The following is a 23,913-nucleotide window of genomic DNA, read 5'->3' as shown; positions in this document are numbered from 1 at the left end:
TCAATTTGAATTTATGCCCTCTCAGGTGATTTTTCTGAGCTAGAGGAAGAATCCCATCAGCATTGAGCATGCTCAAACCATTCAAGGCTTTGTACACCTCTATCAGATCACCCCGCTGGTGCCTAGTTTCCAGACACTGTAATTTGCAAAACTTAAGCCTTTCTTCGTAAGAGAACCCCTTTGTCCCATTCACCAATCTAGTTGCCCTTCTCTGTACTCGTTCCAGCAGCTCTACATCCTTCCTGAAATGAGGCCTCCAGGCCTGTATACAGTACTCTAGGTGTGGCCTGACCATTGCCTTATACAAGGGAATAATCACCTCCTTATCCCTGCTAGAAAAATTCCTATATATCATTGACAATACACCATGAGCTACTCTTGCAGCTCGTCTGCACTGCTCAGAGAACTTCATATCTGCCTGCACCACCACCCCCAGGTCCCTTTCATTCTCTACCACTGTCAGTGTAGTACCACAGAGTTGATACGTTGCTCTGGGGTTGCTGTTTCCCATATGTAGTACTTTACATTTGTCAATGTTAAACTTCATTTGCCACCTCGAAGCCCATCTGCTCAACCTTTCCAAATCCTGTTGCAGCAGCATAGTGTCAGTAGTGTCCTTGACAACCCTGCCAACCTTCGTATCGTCTGCAAACTTGGACATTAAGCCTGATATACCATCATCAATATCATTTATAAATACAGAAAACAATAAAGGCCCCAATACTGAACCCTGAGGGACTCCACTAATAACATTAGTCCACGATGAGCAGTGTCCATTGATTACCACTCTCTGTCTTCTCCCCCTCAACCACCCCTTTATCCATAGCAGCAACTTGCCTCCAATGCCACACTGCTCCAATTTGTGCAGTAGTCTTCCATGTGCAACAGTATCAAAAGCCTTTCTAAGATCCAAGTATATAATATCAAAGTTATTCCCTGCATCCAGTTCTTTTGTGACTGCATCATAGTATCCAATCAAATTGGTCAGGCAAGACTTCCCCTTAACAAAACCATGCTGTGTCCTAGCTATAACTGAAGTCTTGTCTAGATGATCCTGCAGTGCTTCTTTCACCAGTGCCTCCATTACTTTTCCGGGAACAGAAGTTAAACTCACAGGTCTATAATTACTTGTGTCAGCCTTTGATCCCCCTTTGTGAATTGGGGTCGCATTTGCACATCTCCAGTCAATGGGTACCTCCCCTGAGTCCAAGGAAGCTCTCATAATTATGGCTAAGGGTTTGCTTACCTCCTTTGCTGCCTCCTTTAATATAACTGGATAGATCCCATCCACCCCAGGTGCCTTTCTTGTGTTTATCTTCAACAATTTCTCCTCCACTTTGCTCTCAGTTATTACAAGATTCTCTAGCTTACTGCTAGAGTTGAATACACCTCTGGCATTCCCCTCGCTGAATAACTCCTCATGTGTGAATGTAGATGCAAAATACTCATTTAGTTCATTAGCCACCTGAGCAGGATCCTCAACTGTTGAACCATCAATATCCAGTGGACCAAACTGATTCATCCCTTTCCTTGTAGAGTTTACATAAGTAAGGACTCTTTGCTGTTTTTCTTTGCATCCTTTGCCAAGGATCTCTCGTAATCTGCCTTCGCCTGCCTAACCTCCTTTGTAACTTGGTTACAGATCAACTTGTATCTATCATAGGCGTCTGTGTCACGTGTTAATTTGTATGTATCCCATGCATTTTTCTTCTCTGCCATATGCCTCATTAGTTCATCTGACATCCATTTAGGCCTAAACCTTGAACAATATTTCTTAGTTGGTATGTAAAGCCTAGTAGCTTCCAAGATAAGTTCTTTGAATGCTTCCCATTTTGAATTTGCTGTTGGCAATATCATCAGTTGATCCCACTGTATAGAATTTAAATACTGTCTCAGTCCATTGTAGTCGCCTTTACGAAAGCAATACCCCTTCCCTTTACCCCTAATGGTAGTTACCTCTTTGAGTAACTCCCACTTCAGCACACTGTGATCACTGCCACCAAGTGGTTCATTTATCTGCAGATTCTTAATGCATGAAGAATCACTACTGATAATCAAATCAAGAGTATTACTCCCTCTAGTTGCCTCCCGAACATGCTGATGTAGAAAACAATCATCCAATAAATCCACAAAAGCCTTGCTACTGTGTGAGTGACCAGCCCCCAAATTCCAGTCAATATCTGGGAAATTAAAATCCCCCATTATAAGACTCTCTGATTTACTGGCCCACTCTATTTCTCCGAACAGTTTCTTATTATACTCATCAGAGTCATTAGGCCTATAGCACACTCCTACTCTCAATTTTGAACTCCCAATGCTTATGTCACACCAAACTGACTCGACACTGCACTGTCCAGCGATGTCGACTGGCTTCACTTCCTTGGATTTTATGTGTTTTTTAACTAATAGCATAACCCCTCCTCCCTTCCTATCCTGTCTATCCTTTCTGTAGACATTGTACTCCCCAAATTCCAGTTCTGCATTTCTTATATCTGTGTGACACCACGTCTCTGAAATCCCCACAATATCTGCCTTTGATGTTTTGAGCAATACCTCAAATTCATCAAATTTATTTACTAAACTCCTAGCATTGGTGTACACACAAGTATACATGCACCTGTTCTTTTTCTTAGCTACCCTAACACAACCCATGTGTTTACTTGTACCCCAATGATTCCCAGCAGTCTCTGAAATATCCTGCATCTATTTTCCAGGCTGCGGCTCATTCCAATAGAAGCAGTGCAAGAATCACTTTCACCTCTGCCAGTGGCTACTGTTAATCTATTAGTCCTTGTATCCCCCCAATCTAGCAGTTTTCCGACCCACCTAACATTGCCTCGATAGCATCAGCAAACATTCTTGCACCCTTTCTATTTAAGTGTATCCCATCCCTGTAGAAGCAGTCTCTCCTGTTAACAAGTACAGACCAGGCTGAAAAAAATTCTACCCCTTGAGCCCTGCACAATCTTTCCAGGGCCGAATTGATTGACAGGGCTCTCATCATATACTCCCTCCTATCGTGTCTGGGCAGAATTGCAGACACTTTCAATTTCAACCCTAATTCACGGCTTTTTTTCATCAGTGACCTGTACTTGTCAAGTAATTCCGCCGGTCTCCTACTCTTAATGTCATTAGTGCCAACGTGTACAACTATATCACCTTTTGTGCCCTTAAAAGGACACTGCTCATCGTGGACTAATGTTATTAGTGGAATCCCTCAGGGTTCAGTGTTGGGTCCATTATTGTTTTCTGTATTTATAAATGATATTGATGATGGAATATCAAGCTTAATGTCCAAGTTTGCAGACGATACGAAGGTTGGCAGGGTTGTCAAGAACACTATTGACACTATGCTGCTGCAACAGGATCTGGAAAGGTTGAGCAGATGGGCTGAGAGGTGGCAAATGAAGTTTAACATTGACAAATGTAAAGTACTACATATGGGAAACAGCAACCCCAGAGCAATGTATCAACTCTGTGGTACTACACTGACAGTGGTAGGGAATGAAAAGGACCTGGGGGTAATTGTGCAGGTAGATATGAAGTTCTCTGAGCAGTGCAGACGGGTTGCAAGAGTAGCTCATGGTGTCTTGTCAATGATATACAGGAATTTTTCTAGTAGCAATAAGGAGGTGATTATTCCCTTGTATAAGGCAATGGTCAGGCCACACCTTGAATACTGTATACAGGTCTGGAGGCCTAATTTCAAGAAGGATGTAGAGCTGCTGGAATGAGTACAGAGGAGGGCAACAAGATTAGTGAATGGAACAAAGACGTGCTCTTACGAAGAAAGGCTTAAGTTTTGCAAATTACAGTGTCTAGAGACTAGGCACCAGCGAGGTGATCTGATAGAGGTGTATAAAGCCTTGAATGGTTTGAGCATGCTCAATGCTGATGGGATTCTTCCTCTTGCTCAGAATAATCACCTGAGAGGGCATAAATTCAAATTGAGGAAAGACAGATGTAGGATAGCCGTGCAGAAATTTGCCTTTAGCCAGCGGGTGGTTGGTTGGTGGAACAGACTTCCATCCCTTGTCTTGGAAGTTGATAGCCTAAATAAGTTTAAGGCTCAGCTGGACAGGTATTTCGAATGAGCAGAGGGGTGAAGTGGAAGTGGTTTTTTTTTTTTTTTTTTTTTAAAGAAGCAATGGATACCTACCCACCCACTGAGGAGGGGCCAAATAGCCCTGAAGTGGCGCCGTCCGAGGGGCCTTATGGCTACTGAGGCTCCTTGAATGAGTAACAACAGACCCCCCCTCATCATTGGCGAAGTGCTGCCCATTCGAGGAATATGAGATCACATAAATGAGCTGAAGAAATAACTGCCCTTTTCCTTCTTCATTGGCATCTTCTTCCTCTACCTCTCCTACTATCACTTTCCTACCTCTTTATTGCTCTCTTGGTCTAATAGCGGCAGTGTGTGGATAATTGAGAATCATTATCCCTTACCTTTTTTTTCAAACGGTGCCATCTGGGTGGTGGTATCCGCTGAGAATAAATAACAATAGTCTTCTCCACTGGTGAAGTGTTATTTATTCGAGGTAGTACCATAGCAACTCGTTATTGGTTTTTGGTAAATTTTCTTGTGCCCTTTGGTAACAATTCCACATTTGTTAAGGAAAACATGGTAGCTGTCAGCAATTCCTACGATCCATGTGTCATCAAAATAATCAGGCACTAAGTTGGACATCTGGAGGCAATACATTGCTAATACACAATATTTAAAAGGCACTTTCAACATATATTGGAGGCATGAAAGCTAAAGCCAGCAACATTTTACAACATAACACAAAATCAACTTCGTTATTGTACTGTAATTTTGTTTTAATCTATTTTGCTGAATATGTCAGTATATAGATTGGCAAAAGTGAAAAAACAGCCTTTATGTTTTACCATTCACACTTAAATTTTTATAACAATTATAAATCCTGTCTCAAAATCAGTTGTTGTTTCTGATGATACAGATGGAATTAATTTTTTTAATTCTTATAACATTCAAACATATGTTTTCAGATTCATTGGGTTATAATGCAAATAACAAAGTAATAGTATTTGCCATATAGTGCAAAGAAGCCAAAGGGGGAAAAAAAAAAAAAAAACCCAACCAAGTAGATAAGAAAACACAAATTATGTTTCCCCTCCTCACACAGGTAAGTATCCAGTTGACCTCTGACTTCATTCAAACTGTCAGCCTCAACTGCCTGTAAGGGCACGTTATTCCAGCTATCAATGACTCATTGGCTAAAAGAAAACTTTCTACAATCTAATCTAAACCTGTAATTTGAGGAATAACATCGGTATTTCTTAAACTGTGAAATGTGTACAGCTGAGAAAAAAAAGAGGAGAAACAGTTTTAAACATACCGTTTGTATACCAGTGCTGGGACTGTGCTAATAACTGAAGATTATATGCTGCACTTAAAATATGATCAATTTCAGGACCAGAGTCAAATAGTAAAAAAATTTCACCAGTTGCCATTTGTTTATAAATCTCAGGAAACACCATATCTTCTCATTTCGCAGGCTCCACTGGCCCAGCAGTCTTCTTCGCATGAATATTTCTTACTGTTCTTTTCAAATTTTTTACACTTGGTAAACTAGCAATAGTCAATTCACTAATTCCAACTGATTGCTCCGAGATAATATAATGGTGGATCACATGAATTTACTGCAGCATCGTGTACTTTTTTTTGGTAAAAGAAGCTAGTTCAACTTTAGCAGCTCTGGAGAGCAACAGTAATGATCTCCAGATATTTTAATTTCTTCAGTTATAATTTCAGCTCTACATTTGAGTTTTTGATAATTTTCACATGTACAATAAATTTTATTTTCAGTGGCTTTATTTTTGAAATAAAAGTATCCATTGAAATGTATCTTTTGCTTTTCTTTCTCACTCTCAACAAATTCAAAAGACATTTTAATAACACGAAATACTTGGAATGCCTTTTAATTTAAAATTATTTGAGAGATATTACAATGGCAAGCTTACGAAAAACATGAAATGACTGAACACAGGAGTAGGGAACCAATGGAAAGGGTGTAATTTTGTTTTTTCTCAAGCAGTCAAATACCATTAGGGTCTCAAAATTCCTAGACTTAATCTGCTTAAATGATTTTATTACTTTTGCAGAAATAGTTATAACAGATTTAGGTTTGGTTTTCCTGTTTTGCACAGATCTTAACAATAAAAATTCCATAAAACTGTGGACTGTATTGAAAGATGTGACTTTTAACTTGTATTTTAAATGTGAAGAATATTTATATAATTATATATTTTAATGAAATTTTTTTTTTGTCTTCTCAGTGAATTATATATAACAGGTTATAGAGTGAAAATAAGCATTATTACTGTGTTACTTATTAATGTACAAGTTAGTGCATTTGCATCATTCTGTACATAGCCAACTACATAAGTAGTTATAAATTGGCATCATTAAGTATATCTCATATTGTGAATACCTTCACAACAAGTTGCCACGATATTGCACTACCTCGAATAAGTAATGCTTCACCATAGGAGAAGACTATTGTTACTTATTCTCAGCGGATACCATCACCCATCCAACACCGTTTCGGAGCTTATTTCGTTTCGGAGCTACCCACCCACTGATGAGGCTCCTCATCAGTGGGTGGGCAGGTACCCTGTGTTACTTATTCTAATTTATTTATCGGTGAACTTTCCTGATATCAGGGTGATGCTTCCAAAATCATGGGTTTTACTTTTGTCACAAGTACTTTGAAAATATTTGTTTATTTAGTGTTACCATTTTGGTTGGCAGAAGACTGATAAATGTCTTGCGGCTGTGGTGTCAGCCTCCAGCATGCAGTATATGAATTAATAATTTACTTATGAAAAGCTTGGTGGATCTGTAAAATTATTTCATTTCTTACCCTTTTCTTTTATAAATAAAGATGCTGTAGCATTTCTTTCTCCTCCTCCATTCTTTATGTGGCAAATATAAGCACCTTCATCACTTTTCTCTACTTTCTCTATTCGCAGGATTGCACCATCTTTGAGAAGTGAAATTTTTTCTCCCACTGATAATGTCTCATCTGAAATGACAAACACTTGTGGAATGACTCCACTTAACTTCTAATTCACCAATTTCTAAGGTTCAGCTATATATTAAAAATGAAATTAATTAAGCAAACCAATATTATATACCACAAAAACATCTACATGAAGTTTTGAATAAAAGGAGTCTGTGCTGAAGACAAACTAAATTTTATACTAATAAAACCACCCTTATAAGGTGGGTAGTATCTTTAATGACATCTTGTTCTAAATGTCACACAGAATTCTGCTGATCACTTTTAGTCCCTTCTAAGAGAAGGTAGGTTATTTGCAGAGAATGCAAACAGAGCCACTCAGTAGTTGGAATGAAATGGTATTCCAGTAAAATATATTGATCTCAGGATGACTGATATACAGATCAAGGGTAAAATAACAATAGACAGGTTCTAGTCTGTGCAGTTTAATGTTAAAAATATATACATTAAAAAACTTATTCAAAGAATGTGGAATGACACCAATGAAAAACAGGAAACTCTGCTCAGACAGTTTTGTCTCTGAGTTCAATCTAAACTGCAAAGTTATGAAAAGGTAAAAATGAACTTTACCTAATGTATCAATTCAATAAGGGTTAACTAGGTTATCTAGACAAGACTGCACTAATAATTCAGACAGCATGGATTTGTTAAGGGGAAGTCTCGTTTGACCAATTTGATTGGATATTATGATGTGGTCAAAAAGGAACTGAATGCAAAAAATAATTTTGATATTGTATACTTGGATTTAACAAAAGCTTTTAATACTGGAAGACTACTTTACAAATAGGAGCAGTATGGTACTAATGGCAAGTTGCTACTATGGATAAAAGGATGGTTGAGTGGGAGAAGACAGACAGTGGTAATCTGCAGACACTGCTCTTCATGGACTAATGTCATTAGAGAAGTTCTCCGAGGGTATGTTGTCAAATAGATGTCCAGAAATTTGCCTTTAGCCAGCGGGTAGTAGATTGTTGGAACAAATTGTTAGGCCCATTATTGTTTTATGCATTTATCAATGATATTTATGAAGGTATATCAGGCTTAATATCAAAGTTTACAGATGATACAAAGGTTGGCAGGGTTGGTAATGACAGTATGCTACTGCAACAGGATCTAGAAAATTTGGGCAGATGGGCAACCGAAGTTTAACATTGACAAATGCAAAATACTGTACATGGGTAGCAGTAACCCCAGAGAAATGTACCAACTGTGTGATATTACACTCAGGGTAATGGAGAATGAAAAAGACCTGAAGATAATTGTGCAGTCAGATATGAAGTTTTCTGAGGAGTGCAGACAGGTTACCAGAGCATGTCATGGGGATTTGTCAATTATATATAAGAATTTGCTAGCAGGGATAAGGACCTGATTATCCCCTTGTATAAGGCAATGGTAAGGCCACACCTCGAGTATTGCATACCAGTCTGGAGACCTCATTTTAGGAAGGATGTAGAGTTGCTAGAATGAGTATAGAAAAGAGCAACATGACCGGTGAGGAGAACAAAGAGGTGCTCTTATGAAGAAAAGCTTAAGTTCTGCAAAGTGCAGCATTTGGAGACTAGGTAACTGTGAGGTGATCTGATTGAGGTGTATAAGACCTTGAACGGATTGTGCATGCCCAATGTTGATGGGATTCTTCCTCTGGATCAGATTACAAACCTGAGGGGGCATAAACTCAAATTGAGGAAAGACAGTTGTCGAATAGATGTCCAGAAATTTGCCTTTAGCCAGCGGGTACGCGATTGCTGGAACAAACTTCCATCTGTGTCATTGTGAAAGTTAATAGCTTAAATAAATCAAGGAAGAAGTGGACAAACAAGTGCCTGCAATTCTGACCAGACACGATAGGAGGGAGTATATGATGAGAGCCTTGTCAATCAATTCGGCCCTGGAGAGATTGTGTAAGGCTCAAGGGGTAGAGTTTTTCTCAGCCTGGTCTGTGCGTGTTAACAGGAAAGATTGCTTCTACAGAGATAGGATACACCTAAATAGAAAGAGTGCAAGAATATTTGCTGATGCTATTGAGGCAGTGTTAGATGGGTCAGAAAACTGTGAGCTTGGGGGGACACACAGACTAATAGATTAACAGGAGCCGCTGGCAGAGGTGAAAGGGATTCTTGCACTGCTTCTATTGGAATGAGCAGCAGCCTGGAAAACAAGGTGCAGGGGATTTCAGAGACTGCTGGGAGTCATTGGGGAACAAGTATATACATATGCTTTGTTAGGGTAGCTAAGAATAGGAACAGGTGCATGTATACTTGGGTATACACTAATGCCAGGAGTTTGGTAAATAAATTTGATGAATTTGAGGTGTTGGTCAAAACATCAAAGGCAGCTTTATTGGGATATCAGAGATATGGTCATACAGATATAAGGAATGCAGAAATGGAATTTTCACAGGAAGGATAGGAATGGAGGAGAAGTTATGCGATTAGTTAAGAAACACATAAAATCCAAGGAAGTACAGCCAGTCGACATGGCTGGACAGTGCAGTGTCAAGTCAATTTGGTGTGACATAAGCAATGGAAAAGAAAAATTGAGAGTAGGAGTGTGTTATAGGCCTAAGGACTCTGATGAGTATAATACACAACTGTACACAGAAATAGAGTCGGCCAGTAAATCAGAGTGTCTTATAATGGCGGATTTTAATTTCCCAGATGTTGACTGGAATTTGTGGGTTGGTCACTCTCTCAACACCAGCAAGGCTTTTGTGGATTTATTGGATGATTGTTTTCTACAGCAGCATGTTCGGGAGACAACAAGAGGGAGTAATACCCTTAATCTGATCATCAGTAGTGATTCTTCATGCATTAAAAACCTGCAGATAAAGGAACCACTAGGTTCAATATCACAGTGTGCTTAACTGGGATTTACTCAATGAGGTAACTACCATCAGGGGTAAAGTGAAGGGTTTCTGCTTTCGTAAAGGTGACTACAGTGGTCTGAGACAGTATTTAAATGCTATACGGCCAGACAAACTGATCATTTTACTAACAGCAAATTCATATGGGAAGTATTCAAAGAATTAATATGGGAAGCTACTAGGCTTTTCATACAAACTAAGAAATATTGTTCAAGGTTTAGGCCTAAATGGATGCCAGATGAACTAATGAGACACATGGCAGGGAAGAAAAATGCATGGGATACATATAAATTAACAGGTGATGCAGAAGCCTATGATAGATATAAGCTGGTCTGTAACCAAGTTACAAAGGAGGTTAGGTAGGCAAAGCCAGATTACGAGAAATCTCTGGCAAAGGATGTAAAGAGTTCTTTACTTATGCAAACTCTAGAAGGAAGGGATGAATCAAATTGGTCCACTTGATATTGATAGTTCAACCGTTGATGATCCTGCTCAGTTAGCTGTTTGTTATTTGGTTTTTAGGGGCATTAGCAACTAACATTAGCATTTAGCATTAGTACAGGCGTATGATGCAAGAAAGCAAGCTTATGCGGCATCAGCAAAAAAAAAAAAAAAAAAAAACCTCCACTTCACCCCTCCGTTCGTTTGAAATACCTGTCCAGCTGAGCCTTAAATTTATTTAGGCTATCAACTTCCGCAACAAGGGATGGAAGTCTGTTACTACCCGCTGGCTAAAGGCAAACTTCCGCACATCTATCCTACATCTGTCTTTCCACAATTTGAATTTATGCCCTCTCAGGTGATTATTCTGAACAAGAGGCAGAATCCCATCACCACTGGGCATGCTCAAACCATTCAAAGCTTTATACACCTCTATCAGATCACCTTGCTGGTGCCTAGTTTCCAGACACTGTAATTTGCAAAACTTAAGCCTTTCTTCGTAAGAGCACCCCTTTGTTCCATTCACTAATCTTGTTGCCCTTCTCTGTACTTGTTCCAGCAGCTCTACATCCTTCTTGAAATGAGGCTTCCAGACCTGTATACAGTACTCAAGGTGTGGTCTGACCATTGCCTTATGCAAGAGAATAATTACCTTCTTATCCCTGCTATTAAAATTCCTGTATATCATTGATAAGACACCATGAGCTACTCTTGAAGCCCGTCTGCACTGCTCAGAGAACTTCATATCTGCCTGCACAATTGCCCCCAAGTCCTTTTCATTCTCTACCACTGTCAGTGTAGTACCACAGAGTTGATACGTTGCTCTGGGGTTGCTGTTTCCCATATGTAGTACTTTACATTTGTCAATGTTAAACTTCATTTGCCACCTCTCAACCCATCTATTCAACCTTTCCAGATCCTGTTGCAGCAGCATAGCGTCAGTATTGTCTTTAACAACCCTGCCAACCTTTGAATCATTGCAAACTTGGACATTAACTTTGATATACCATCATCAATATTATTTATAAATACAAAAAACAATAATGGACCCAACATTGAACCTTGAGGGACTCCACTAATAACATTAGTCCACGATGACCAGTGTCCATTGATTATCACTCTCTGTCTTTTTACCGTCAACCACTCCTTTATCTATAGCAGCAATTTGCCTCCAATGCCACACTGCTCCAATTTGTGCAGCAGTCTTCCATAAGCAACAGTATCAAAAGCCTTTCTAAGATCGAAGTATATAATATCAAAGTTATTCCCTGTATCCAGTTCTTTTGTGACTGCATCATAGTATCGAATAAAATTGGTCAGGCAAGACTTCCCCTTAACAAAACCATGCTGTGTCCGAGCTATAACTGAAGTCTTGAGTCTTGTCTAGATGATCCTGCAGTGCTTCTTTAACCAGTGCCTCCATTAATTTTCCTGGAACAGAAGTTAAACTCACAAGTCTATAATTACTTGTGTCAGCCTTTGATCTTCCTTTGTGAATTGGGGTCACATTTGCACATCTCCAGTCTATGGGTACCTCCCCTAACCAAGGAAGCTTTCATAATTATGGCTATGGGTTTGCTTACTTCCTTTGCTGCCTTAGGCCATATTGCTCCGGGAATATGCGGTGGTCATTCCCTGACCTTTCCGCATCCTCCGTATTTGGTGGTGATGGGCTCGAACCCCGGTCTAATCAAGAAGCGTGTGCTATGCACTGCTGCTCCTTCCCACCTGGCTACAGAGGCACCGGTCAGGTAGCTAACAAACTAAATGAGTATTTTGCATTCACATTCACACATGAGGAGTTATTCAAGGAGGGGAATGCCAAAGAGGTGAATTAAACTCTGGCAGTGGGCTAGATGATTATCTAATAACTGAGAGCAAAGTGGAGGAGAAATTGTTGAAGATAAACATAAGAAAGGCACCTGGGATGCTTTCTGCCTCCTTTAATATAGCTATTGTTATATTAAAGGAGGCAGAAAAGGAAGTACGCAAACCCTTAGCCATAATTATGAGAGCTTCCTTGGACTCAGGGGAGGTACCCGTGGACTGGAGATGTGCCAATATGACCCCAATTCACAAAGGAGGATCAAAGGGCGACAAAAATAATTACAGACCTCAATATCCTGAAAGAGGCCTCTGAGGTCGGGAAAATTCATATCTAGGAAATAAGTGAACACTAGGAAATAAGTCATACACCGACTGTTAGATGAATTTTACTGTAACTAAACTTTTACAAATAACCAAGAATATATAAAAACATTATATAATTTACTATAATTTAAAATAAACTGATGGCTGCATATTATGCAATGCTAAAACTATAATAAAATCATTTACTATAAAATAAGCTAAAATATAAAGATTAAAAGCGCTAAAAAACCTGAAGCTTTCGAGAGCGTCAGCTCTCTTCCTCAACAGTGATAAGACTTCCTGCACCTCAATACACCTCACTTGAATGGTTTGAGCAGGCTCAATGCTGATATGATTCTTCCTCTTGCTCAGATTAAGAAACTGAGGAAAGACAGTTGTAGAATATGTGTTGGAATTTGCCTTTAGTCAGCGGGTAGTTTATTTGTGGAACAGACTTCCATCTTTTGTTGTGGAAGTTGACAGTCTAAATAAATTTAAGGCTGAGCTGGACAGGCATTTGGAATGAATGGAGAGGTGAAATGGGAGGTTTATTTATTTATTTTTTTTGGCTGATGCTGCATAAGCTTGCTTTCTTCCATCCTATGCTTCTACTAATGCTAGGAACCTGCGAGGTGATCTGATTGAGGTGTATAAGGCCTTGAATGGTTTGAGCATGCTCAATGCTGATGGGATTCTTCCTCTTGCTCAGAATAATCACTTGAGAGGGCATAAATTCAAATTGAGGAAAGACAGTTGTAGGACAAATGTGCAGAAGTTTGCTTTTAGCCAGCGGGTGGTTGATTGCTGGAACAAACTTCTATCTGCCATTGTAGAAGTTGATAGCTTAAATAGATTCGAGGCAGAACTAGACAAACATTTGGAGCGAGTGGATGAGTATAATGAGAAGGGTTTTTTTTTTTTTTGGCCGATGCTATATAAGCTTGCTTTCTTGCATTATGGGCCTCTTCTAATGCTAACTTGAGGAAACTAGAAGTGAGAAATATTCAAAACTGCATGATGAGATAATCTCTCTCTTTTACCAGTTCTCAGTTCATCAAAAAAAGCTGCATTTTTTGATGAGACTCAATTTCTCCAGCCAATCTCAATTCATACAAAGATGAGTGAAAGAAATCAATTCAATATGAATTAGTGCAACCTGATTGCTAATGAACATCTGGCCACTTATAAAATACACCTCCTCTGCTACTAATGGTCCTAATCAGGATGCAAAGCACCCAGACTCTTAAGATTATACAAACTGGATGATCCGAATCATTATGTAGCTAGGATCATCAAGTTTCTTTTGTTTTTCTTTTATCTGACTTTCTATTTCTTACAGTCTGTTTTGCTTTCTGCATATGTCTCTATTTCTTCTTTTCTAGTGTGAAAAGATGAAACAGATACACACAGACCTTTTACAGGTCTAGGTAAATGTGTGAGATTTGCAAATTTTATGGCTTAAATTTTCCTGGAAAAACTCACAGAGAAAAACTCTACTCCTCTAAAGATTGGCTAACACAAAAATTGAGGAGAGTCATTTAGAAATTCCTTGGGTCTATGAGAAGAACTGAAACCAAATCTCTCCAAATGAATGGCATGTAGAAAAAAATCACTATATTGTTACAGAGAACTATAAAGAGATAGGGTGGTACCAACTAATTCCAAAAATATATGCATCATTTTATCTCCAAAAGAGAATAAAGTACTAATACAATTCAGCAGGACTGAATTGTAGGATACACCTAGCAAGGCAGACACATTACTCTAGACTTTTACTGCATAATATTCTATTAATGTTGCAGAAGGAAGACTAAATAAGATTAAAAACAGGTGTTACAATTAAAAGCAAATATAATATAACACAAGTATACTGTAGCTGTTCCCAAAACAAAACATAGGATTTATTAAACTGATTTTTTTTTTACCATGTATGCAATTATAAAATATGGGAAAGAGTGTGCACAGTATGCATAATGCATACATGTTTGTGGATCACATCAGATGTGGTGTGTGTAGTGACATCTATATTTTTTTTTTTTTTTATGAAAACTCCAAACACGAAAGGTATCAAAACCTATAGTACTTAGTACTGTGCATGGGTTGAAGGAGAAGTATGGGGGAAGGGGGATGCCGGAAACTTTGCACTAGAGACTAAACATGGGTTTCACCACTTCAAGCCTCCAATAAGCAAAGTGGTGGTATTTCACCGGTTGATTAAAGTCATCTACCAACATGATGGACTTAACAGATCTGTGCATTGATCAATGATCAGTAAACTGATTCTATTTTTTTTTAAATAAAAAGCCAGTTTTATTTTAATAACATGCATATTTTCATGGTCAATATCTGTCCAAATCCATGCAAATAATACTTCTATAACAATAAATTAAGATTATTTTATTATTTTCACAAAAATAGAAAGGTATAAGAGATACTGACAGTCCATATAAAATTTGGACTTCTCATGGAGTGGCTTTTAGGTGGTGCAAAAACACACTAGGTTTTCTGGACTCTCTATAACCTGGAGTCTAGGTCTGTGTAGATACAAAATTTGGCTGTTAGAGAAACAAATGGGCTAGCATAGTGCTAAACAAATGTAAGCATTTCCTGAAAGTGCTCTCTTACTTTTGGGATGATTACATTAGACTTCCTATCAACAGCTTTCAAGATGGCTGTAAAGAGGAAATGCTTCAAATTAGTACCAGATCAACTTAATCTAATTAAGAGTAGGAGACCAGCGGAATTACTTAACAAGTACAGGTCACTGTTGAAAAAAAGCCGTGAAGTAGGGTTAAATTTGAAAGTGTCTGCAATTCTGCCCAGACACGATAGGAGGGAGTATATGATGAGAGCCTTGTCGATCAATTCGGCCCTGGAAAGATTGTGCAAGGCTCAAGGGGTAGAATTTTTTTCAGCCTGGAATGTACTTGTTAACAGGAGAGATTGCTTCTACAGGGATGGGATACACTTAAATAGAAAGGGTGCAAGAATATTTGCTGATGCTATCGAGGCAGTGTTAGGTGGGTTGGAAAACTGCTAGCTTGGGGGGAGACAAAGACTAATGGATTAACAGTAGCCACTGGCAGAGGTGAAAGAGATTCTTGCACTGCTTCTATTGGAATGAGCAGAAGCCTGAAAAACAAGATGCAGGATATTTCAGAGACTGCTGGAAGTCATTGTGATACAAGTAAACACATGGGTTGTGTTAGGGTAGCTAAGAATAGAAACAAGTGCAGGTATACTTGCGTGTACACCAATGCTAGGAGTTTAGTAAATAAATTTGATGAATTTGAGGTATTGCTCAAAACATCAAAGGCAGATATTGTTGGGATATCAGAGACGTGGTGTCACACAGATATAAGGAATGCAGAACTGGAATTTGGGGAGTACAATGTGTATAGAAAGGATAGACAGGACAGGAGGGGAGGAGGGGTTATGCTATTAGTTAAAAAACACATAAAATCCAAGGAAGTGAAGCCAGTCGACATTGATGGACAGGGCAGTGTCGAGTCAGTTTGGTGTGACATAAGCATAGGTAAATCAAAATTGAGAGTAGGAGTGTGCTATAGGCCTAATGACTCTGATGAGTATAATAAGATACTGTACAGGGAAATAGAATGGGCCAGTAAATCAGAGAGTCTTATAATGGGGGATTTTAATTTCCCAGATATTGACTGGAATTTGTGGGTTGGTCACTCACACACTAGCAGGGCTTTTGTGGATTTATTGGATGATTGTTTTCTACACCAGCATGTTCGGGAGGCAACTAGAGGGAGTAATACTCTTGATCTGATTATCAGTAGTGATTCTTCATGCATTAGGAATCTGCAGATAAAGGAACCACTGGGTGGCAGTGATCACAGTGTGCTGAAGTGGGATTTACTCAAGGAGGTAACTACCATCAGAGGCAAAGGGAAGGGTTTTTGCTTTCGTAAAGGCGACTATGATGGGCTGAGACAGTATTTAAATTCTATACAGTGGGACCAACTGATGATGTTACCAACAGCAAATTCAAAATGGGAAGCATTCAAGGAACTAATCTTGGAAGCTACCAGGCTTTACATACCAACCAAGAAATATTGTTCGAGGTTCAGGCCTAAATGGTTGTCAGATGAACTAATGAGACATATGGCAGAGAAGAAAAATGCATGGAATACATACAAATTAATGGGTGACATGGAAGCCTATGATAGATATAAGTTGGTCTGTAACCAAGTCACAAAGGAGATTAGGCAGGCAAAAGCAGATTATGAGAAATCCTTGGCAAAGGACGCAAAGAAAAACAGAAAAGAGTTCTTTACCTATTTAAACTCAAGAAGGAAAGGGATGAATCAGATTGGTCCACTGGATGTTGATGGTTCAACAGTTGAGGATCCTGCTCAGGTGGCTAACAATCTAAATGAGTATTTTGCATCTACATTCACACATGAGGAGTTATTCAGGAAGGGGAATGTCGTAGGTGAAGTAAACATTGGCAGTGAGCTAGATTATTTTCTAATAACTGAGAGGAAAGTGGAGGAGAAATTGCTGAGGATAAACATAAAAAAGGCACCAGGGGTGGATGGGATCTATCCAGTTATATTAAAGGAGGCAGCAAAGGAAGTAAGCAAACCCCTAGCCATAATTATGAGAGCTTCTTTGGACTCAGGGGAGGTACACATGGACTGGAGATGTGCAAATGTAACCCCAATTCACAAAGGAGGATCAAAGGTATTTACAAGTAATTAGTTTAACCTGTTAGTTTAACTTCGGTTCCAGGAAAATTAATGGAGGCACTGGTTAAAGAAGCACTGCAGGATCATCTGGACAAGAATTCAGTTATAGCTCAGACACAGCATGGTTTTATTAAGGGCAGGTCTTGTCTGACCAATTTGATTGGATACTATGATGTAGTCACAAAAGAACTGGATGCAGGGAATAACTTTGATATTATATATTTGGATCTTAGAAAGGCTTTTGATACTGTTGCGCATGGAAGACTGCTGCACAAATTGGAGAAGTGTGGCATTGGAGGCAAATTGCTGCTATGGATAAAGGGATGGTTGAGTGGCAGAAGACAGAGAGTGGTAATCAATGGACACTGCTCAACGTGGACTAATGTTATTAGTGGAGTTCCTCAGGGTTCAGTGTTGGGTCCATTGTTGTTTTCTGTATTTATAAATGATATTGATGATGGTGTATCAGGCTTAATGTCCAAGTTTGCAGACGATACCAAGGTTGGCAGGGTTGTTAAGGACACTACTGATACTATGCTGCTGCAACAGGATCTGGAAAGGTTGAGCAGATGGGCTGAGAGGTGGCAAATGAAGTTTAACATTGACAAATGTAAAGTACTACATATGGGAAACAGTAACCCCAGATCAACGTATCAACTCTGTGGTACTACGCTGACAGTGGTAGAGAATGAAAAGGACCTGGGGGTAATTGTGCAGGCAGATATGAAGTTCTCTGAGCAGTGCAGACGAGCTGCAAGAGTAGCTCATGGTGTCTTGTCAATGATATACAGGAATTTTTCTAGCAGGGATAAGGTGTGATTATTCCCTTGTATAAGGCATTGGTCAGGCCACACCTTGAGTACTGTATACAGGTCTGGAGGCCTCATTTCAAGAAGGATGTAGAGCTGCTCGAACGAGTACAGAGAAGGGCAACAAGATTAGTGAATGGAATAAAGGGTTGCTCTTACGAAGAAAGGCTTAAGTTTTGCAAATTACAGAGCCTGGAGACTAGGCATCGGCGGGCTGATAGAGGTGTATAAGGCTTTGAATGCTTGAGCATGCTCAATGCCGATGGGATTCTTCCTCTTGCTCAGAATAATCACCTGAGAGGGCATAAATTCAAATTGAGGAAGGACGGATGTCGGATAGATGTGCGGAAATTTGCCTTTAGCCAGCGGGCAGTTGGTTTGTGGAATAGACTCCCATCGCTTGTTGCTGAAGTTGATAGCCTAAATAAATTTAAGGCTCAGCTGGACAGGTATTTCGAACGAACGGAGGGGTGAAATGGGAGTAGTGGTTTTTTTTTTTTTTTTTTGGCTGATGCTGAATAAGCTTGCTTTCTTGCATCATATGCCTCTACTAATGCTAATGCTAATCTGAAAGGCCATTGATCTGTGCTTGTTGAAATGCATGATGATTCCAAGACCAGCAGAGGTGGGCTCTACACTAATACTTGAAAGTTTAACTCAATCCCATTTGAAAAGTTTCTCTAAGTTCTTCACATCATCAACAAATTTGAATCTGGTCCTTTCCAGTGGCAAGTGGTCAAAATAATTACAGATGCACTTTGAAGATACACCCCTCTTGATAATCCTTCTTCCTCACCAACTTAGAGCTAGTGACTATGTTTTAAAAATGTAAAATATTAAGAAATGGAATTAGATAGTATGAATCAGAGCTGTAATACCCAATAAGAAATGGAATGTAAATGTTTGGCAACAAAAACAAAAAAATTAAATATCTGATGTTTGGATGCCATGATTAATTACAAATTATCTTAAGTTCAGCAATAACTGTTTTAACATTTTAATAAACTTTCTTTGAAAGTTTAAGATGGTTATCAATAATTTTAAGTTCAGGTGATTTTAGACTGTTTTGGGGATACTGGTCTCTCCTGTACCAGAGTAAGATTTAGGGCTTTCAAGGCTTGGGCTTTTCCTTGGATTATATGACACCATTATCCAGGTGTCAACCTAAATTTCTAAGATAGCAATATCGTTTTGATACCAATAACATCTGCAAAAAGGTGAATCCAAGAAAAACTAACAGAAATGCATTTTCAAATCATTTTAATACTTGCATTGAAATATAACTCAATAACTTATTAATTTTCCATGTAGGCAAATGTAACCCATTATTTGAAGTTGAAGGCACACAACTTTTGCTATGCTTAATTGTAAGTTTGCCTTCCAAACATGCAGAAGCGGATTAAGGTCAGCTGAGTCCCCGGGCGCAGAAGAAAATATTGGCCCCTTAAAAAAAAGAGAGAGAGACAGGGAAAATAAAAATACATGTTAACTATTTTTTTAAATAAATAAAAAATATTATGTACTATTAATGTTTTATTTCCAATAAAAATTGAATATAATATATGTATTATATTCAATTTTCGCGTCTTTTTTTAATTTGTCTTTTTTCAGCCCCTCATAGATGTCGTTTCATTTTTCTAGCTACCATTGGTAGCCTATCAATGAAAAGAAAAATATAAAATTTAATAGTCTGATGATTAGAATACTAAAGAAGAGATTTTTTGTTATAGTGCAATAAATTAATGATTAATTAAAATTCAAAGATTATTCATAAACTACGAAAATCCAGGCGCTGATGTAACAACAGGAATTAATTTTATCTTAATATAATTTCAACAATATACGATATACGCGTATTTGCGTACATCGTAAGTCTGCACTGCAGGAGAACCTTTGTAAGTACAAAGGAGCAAATACAATTTATTCCTCTGATGAGCAGTAGCGCAGCCGCGCGGGGCCTATGCAGCGTAGTATGTGCATAGTATGCAGTGTAGTAATGAAATAATGAAAATAAGCGAATATAAACATACTATCAGGTTTTACCGCCGATTGTTAACTTGTACGTAATTAAAATTGCACATATGAAACCAAACTTTGTGTCATTAGAAAAAAGTGTAAAGTTGGGGTTTTTAGGGCCCTTCAGAAGTCGGGGCCCAGGGCGCGCGCGCCTGGTGCGCCTGCCGTTAAATCCGCCTCTGCAAACATGGCTACTCACTTAAAGACTTCATACATAGTTTCATACTTCATAAATATCATAAGTTTGCTAACAAAGGCCACCCATTTTCTGATCAGAGATCATTAAGCCTCAAACAGCAGTCATGATGGCATCTGAAGTTTTGAATAAATAACAGATTAACCTTTTGTTGATGCCATCTATATTAAAATGATATTCACAATTCAGGCAGATCCATGAATAATGGTTTTATCTGTAATATGAGCAAAGGCCAGGACTAAACTTTGCAAGACAAACGAAAATCAGTCTCTATCATTGGAGGAACCAAAGGCTTCCAAGATAAAAACTGCTTTTTGAAGTATATTTCACTGTCTGTGTTGAAATAAAATATAATCATTATATTTCTCTCTGAGCTAAATTAAAAAAAAAAAGTAATCTCATCAATCCGAATGGCATTCTGGAAATTTAAGCACCAATTTGAGCACTCGTTTCCATTGCCATTTCATGAATATTTAATTATAAATTTTCATAATGATTTTATTTAAAAGTGAAATTTTACATCAGTATCTTACCTTCTTTTGTCCAAATTATTTGTGGTTTAGGGGATCCATCAGCCTCACAAATGAACTCAACTGCTTTACCTTCCATGATCAATTGGTCTCTAGGTCGTTCAACAAATTTTGGGGGTGCTAAACAGAGATGTTATCAAATAAAAATTAGACAGACAAACACTGTCTGCAATAAAGAAAGAATATAATATCTGTCTGTCTGTGAATAGGGTATGTTACAAACTTGAAACCATGTTAAAGTGAGAAAGAATCTCCTCAAGTTTTAATTATAGGTATTCGCAGGACTGTGCAACAGTATCTGAGGGTGTGAATGCATGGTTCGTTTTGGGGTCCCTTATGTGTCGGGGCCCAGTTGTGCTGCTATGCCCCATTGAAAAATTGGAGTCATGATCATTGACATCCCTCAGTTGAGGCATAACAAAATTTTGTAACATATCCAGATAAATGAAGCCAGTGAGATTAGCTTCTCCAATAAAGAGAGAAGTCTATACACTTTGCAATCAACTCATCACAAAAAAGGACAAATTCCACCATGATTACTGCTATACTGTCATCTACTGCAGCATGCACATTTTCCAGATGGTGAATAAAAACTTGAAGATATCCTCTATCACCTGGCAGTGGTTTCAGGTTTGTAAAATGTACCGTATTCTTACAATAATGTTTTAGTTTTGTGTGGATAGGGAACATGTAAAAATTATGCAAATAAAATCATTTCATCAAGCCAGAAGTACATAGATCCTAGTATTTTAATTCAGTTATCTGAAGGCATGTAATTGGCCATAGCCTGAAGTATAACAAGAACATTTCCAAAGCATCTTGCAGATCTGTTTGCTGAATATCATAAGAAAAATTGACAAAATAAAACATCTGGTGATACAACAACAAAAATAAAAAATGTGCATCATCATAATTTGCAACTCTTTTAATATATATATTTTATGTACACCTGTGGAAATTATGATATAAGTGTATTTAATTGACTTTTTTGGATCTAAAAGAAGATGCCAAATATAAACAGAGGAATATGGATATAAGTTCAGGGTGTTATACAAGAGTTTGGAATTAGAAGTCATTAACTTGTATGAAGTATAGAAGAACTAAATTATAATATACCATATACAGTACACCACTGCCAAACTAGATACTCAAACAATGAAGTGATAGTTGCTAATCATAGACAGCAACCATGGGTACTCAAACAGTGAAGTGATAGTTACAAGTTATAGACACCAACTTCCTTGTCACTATAGTAGCAACTTAGTCAGCATCCAATTGTGAGGATCTGGGTTGAAGTCCCATCCATCCTAGAATGGAAGAATTTCTGCCTGCCTTTTCATTCAGGTTTGAGTTAGCTAGTCTCAATGTCTGTGACAGCCTCAAGTCCTTGAGGCTGTCACAGACATTTTCTCAGGTGTACCAAGCTGTGCTTGCTATCTGAGAATCTAAAACACTGATGGAACTGATATTTGGGTGACACTCAAGTCAAGTTGACTTAATTTTGGCAAAGTCCAGTCGGTCTATGACAGCCAAATCCTCTGCTTTTGCACCTTCATGATGGCAGAATTGTTGGTAACCATGGGTATAACCCCTATGTGCAAGTCCTGAAATATGGCACCTAGTATACTGGAGGTGACCATCCAGGTATGAATCAATGTAAGCAAGGCTCGAAGTGTGTTGCCAATGCCACACCAGGCATTACCGGACAATACTAGGTGGTAGATGACTATTATCAACCTGTGAAATACCACCACTTTGCTTATTGAAGGCTTGAAATGGTGGATCCCATGTTTAGTCTCTAGGGCAAAGCTCTGGTAAATCCTCCCACATCTCTTCCAACTCTCACTCTTTTCTTTTTGTATATTAATGACCTTCTTCCATTGACCGGAAATCCTATCCATAGTTTTGCTGATGATAGCACATTGCATTCCACCTTTCAGTTTGAGAAACCTTGCCCTTCACAAACAACTTCAACTCCTTGAATATCCACTAACAGTTTCTTAAAAGCTGATCTCCAGGTAATCCTCCAGCGGGGCAAAGATAACTTAGTTGATTTCAATCCTTCTAAAACTCAGTCCTGCCTTATACTCGTAAAAAAAGTATTCTTCTACTCCTATGCTTATCTTTGATAACACTGATTTCTAATCAAGGTCGTGTTCACTGTGTACAAATTGCAAATTCATCCTACCATGGAATATTGTTCCCATATCCAGGGCAGTTAGGTTAATTAATTATTCATCTCTAACATGGTCTCTCCATTCTCTGGCTCATAGTAGACATTCTGTTTCTGCTGCATACCATTTACATAGATATTGTTCTATATAAATGGTATGCAGTTCTTTATATAGATACTGTTCTCTATAGGGCACTGTTCGTCTGAATTGGCAGTCCTAACACGTGTCGCAACCAGTCAATATTCTTTTACTGTCCAACTTCAAACTCGCGCAACCAACTTTTCTTCTTTCTCATTTATTCAATAAACTTCCGTTTTCTTGAACAACCTTCCTTCATACGTATTTTCTGAAAATTGCAATCTACAGGAATTCAAGTCTAATATCAACAAGTATCTTCTTTCATCTTCTCAACCTTCAGCTTAAGCAGTACTAAGTACTATACATTCTAAAGCTAGTCGTGTTTGAGATTTTCATTTAAAAAAAAAAAAAAAAAGAGCAGTATCCCCCACAAAAATAGCTATTCCAAAAGTTTTTACTCCTTGCAAGTTTGATCACATGTGGTTACAGCCCTGTATGCACTGTCTTCCTTGTATGCACAGTGACTTCCCATTTCCCAGAAGACAATGGGAAGGCACTATGTATATTCTGTATAAACTCCCCCAAAGTTATGGACCATCTCTGGCAGAATATTTATCATGAATTACAGACAGAAATGTTAAAACTGCATTTTAAAGTGGATAAACAATGATGTCCATAACAATGCATTATCTACAAGTCTGTACCTATATGATAACGAACAAGACTATACTAGATTATATGCATACTGACATAAGTATTCAGTACTACCCACAGACTCAACATTTATGCTACTCAAAGTATAAAAAGGTTTGCACTGCTTGCAACTGGCCCTTGGTAATTAATGACAAATATTGCACTATTAAGCAAATACATACTAATCTCTAATGGGCTAGCAATGTCACAGCAAAGCAA

General features: G+C 38.4%; 1 protein-coding gene across 3 annotated transcripts in view; it reads right to left on the bottom strand.

The window, feature by feature from the left end:
* Window positions 1-23,913, bottom strand: part of Pxn (Peroxidasin) — a 247,354-nt gene that overhangs the window by 63,417 nt on the left and 160,024 nt on the right. For all 3 annotated transcript variants that reach the window (XM_090371255.1, XM_090371256.1, XM_090371257.1), the window contains 2 exons: window positions 20,753-20,869; window positions 6,891-7,052 (listed from right to left, as the gene is read on the bottom strand). In XM_090371255.1, the coding sequence (XP_090227381.1) occupies window positions 6,891-7,052; window positions 20,753-20,869 (279 nt within the window). The remainder of the gene's footprint in view (window positions 1-6,890; window positions 7,053-20,752; window positions 20,870-23,913) is intronic.

The sequence above is a fragment of the Mastigoproctus giganteus genome, chromosome 4 (genome assembly GCF_048544385.1).
Source record: "Mastigoproctus giganteus isolate SK-2022 chromosome 4, ASM4854438v1, whole genome shotgun sequence".
Lineage (NCBI taxonomy): Eukaryota > Metazoa > Arthropoda > Arachnida > Uropygi > Thelyphonidae > Mastigoproctus > Mastigoproctus giganteus.
The sequence above is the reverse complement of the archived record's forward strand: the minus strand, read 5'-3'. Positions and strand labels throughout refer to the sequence as shown.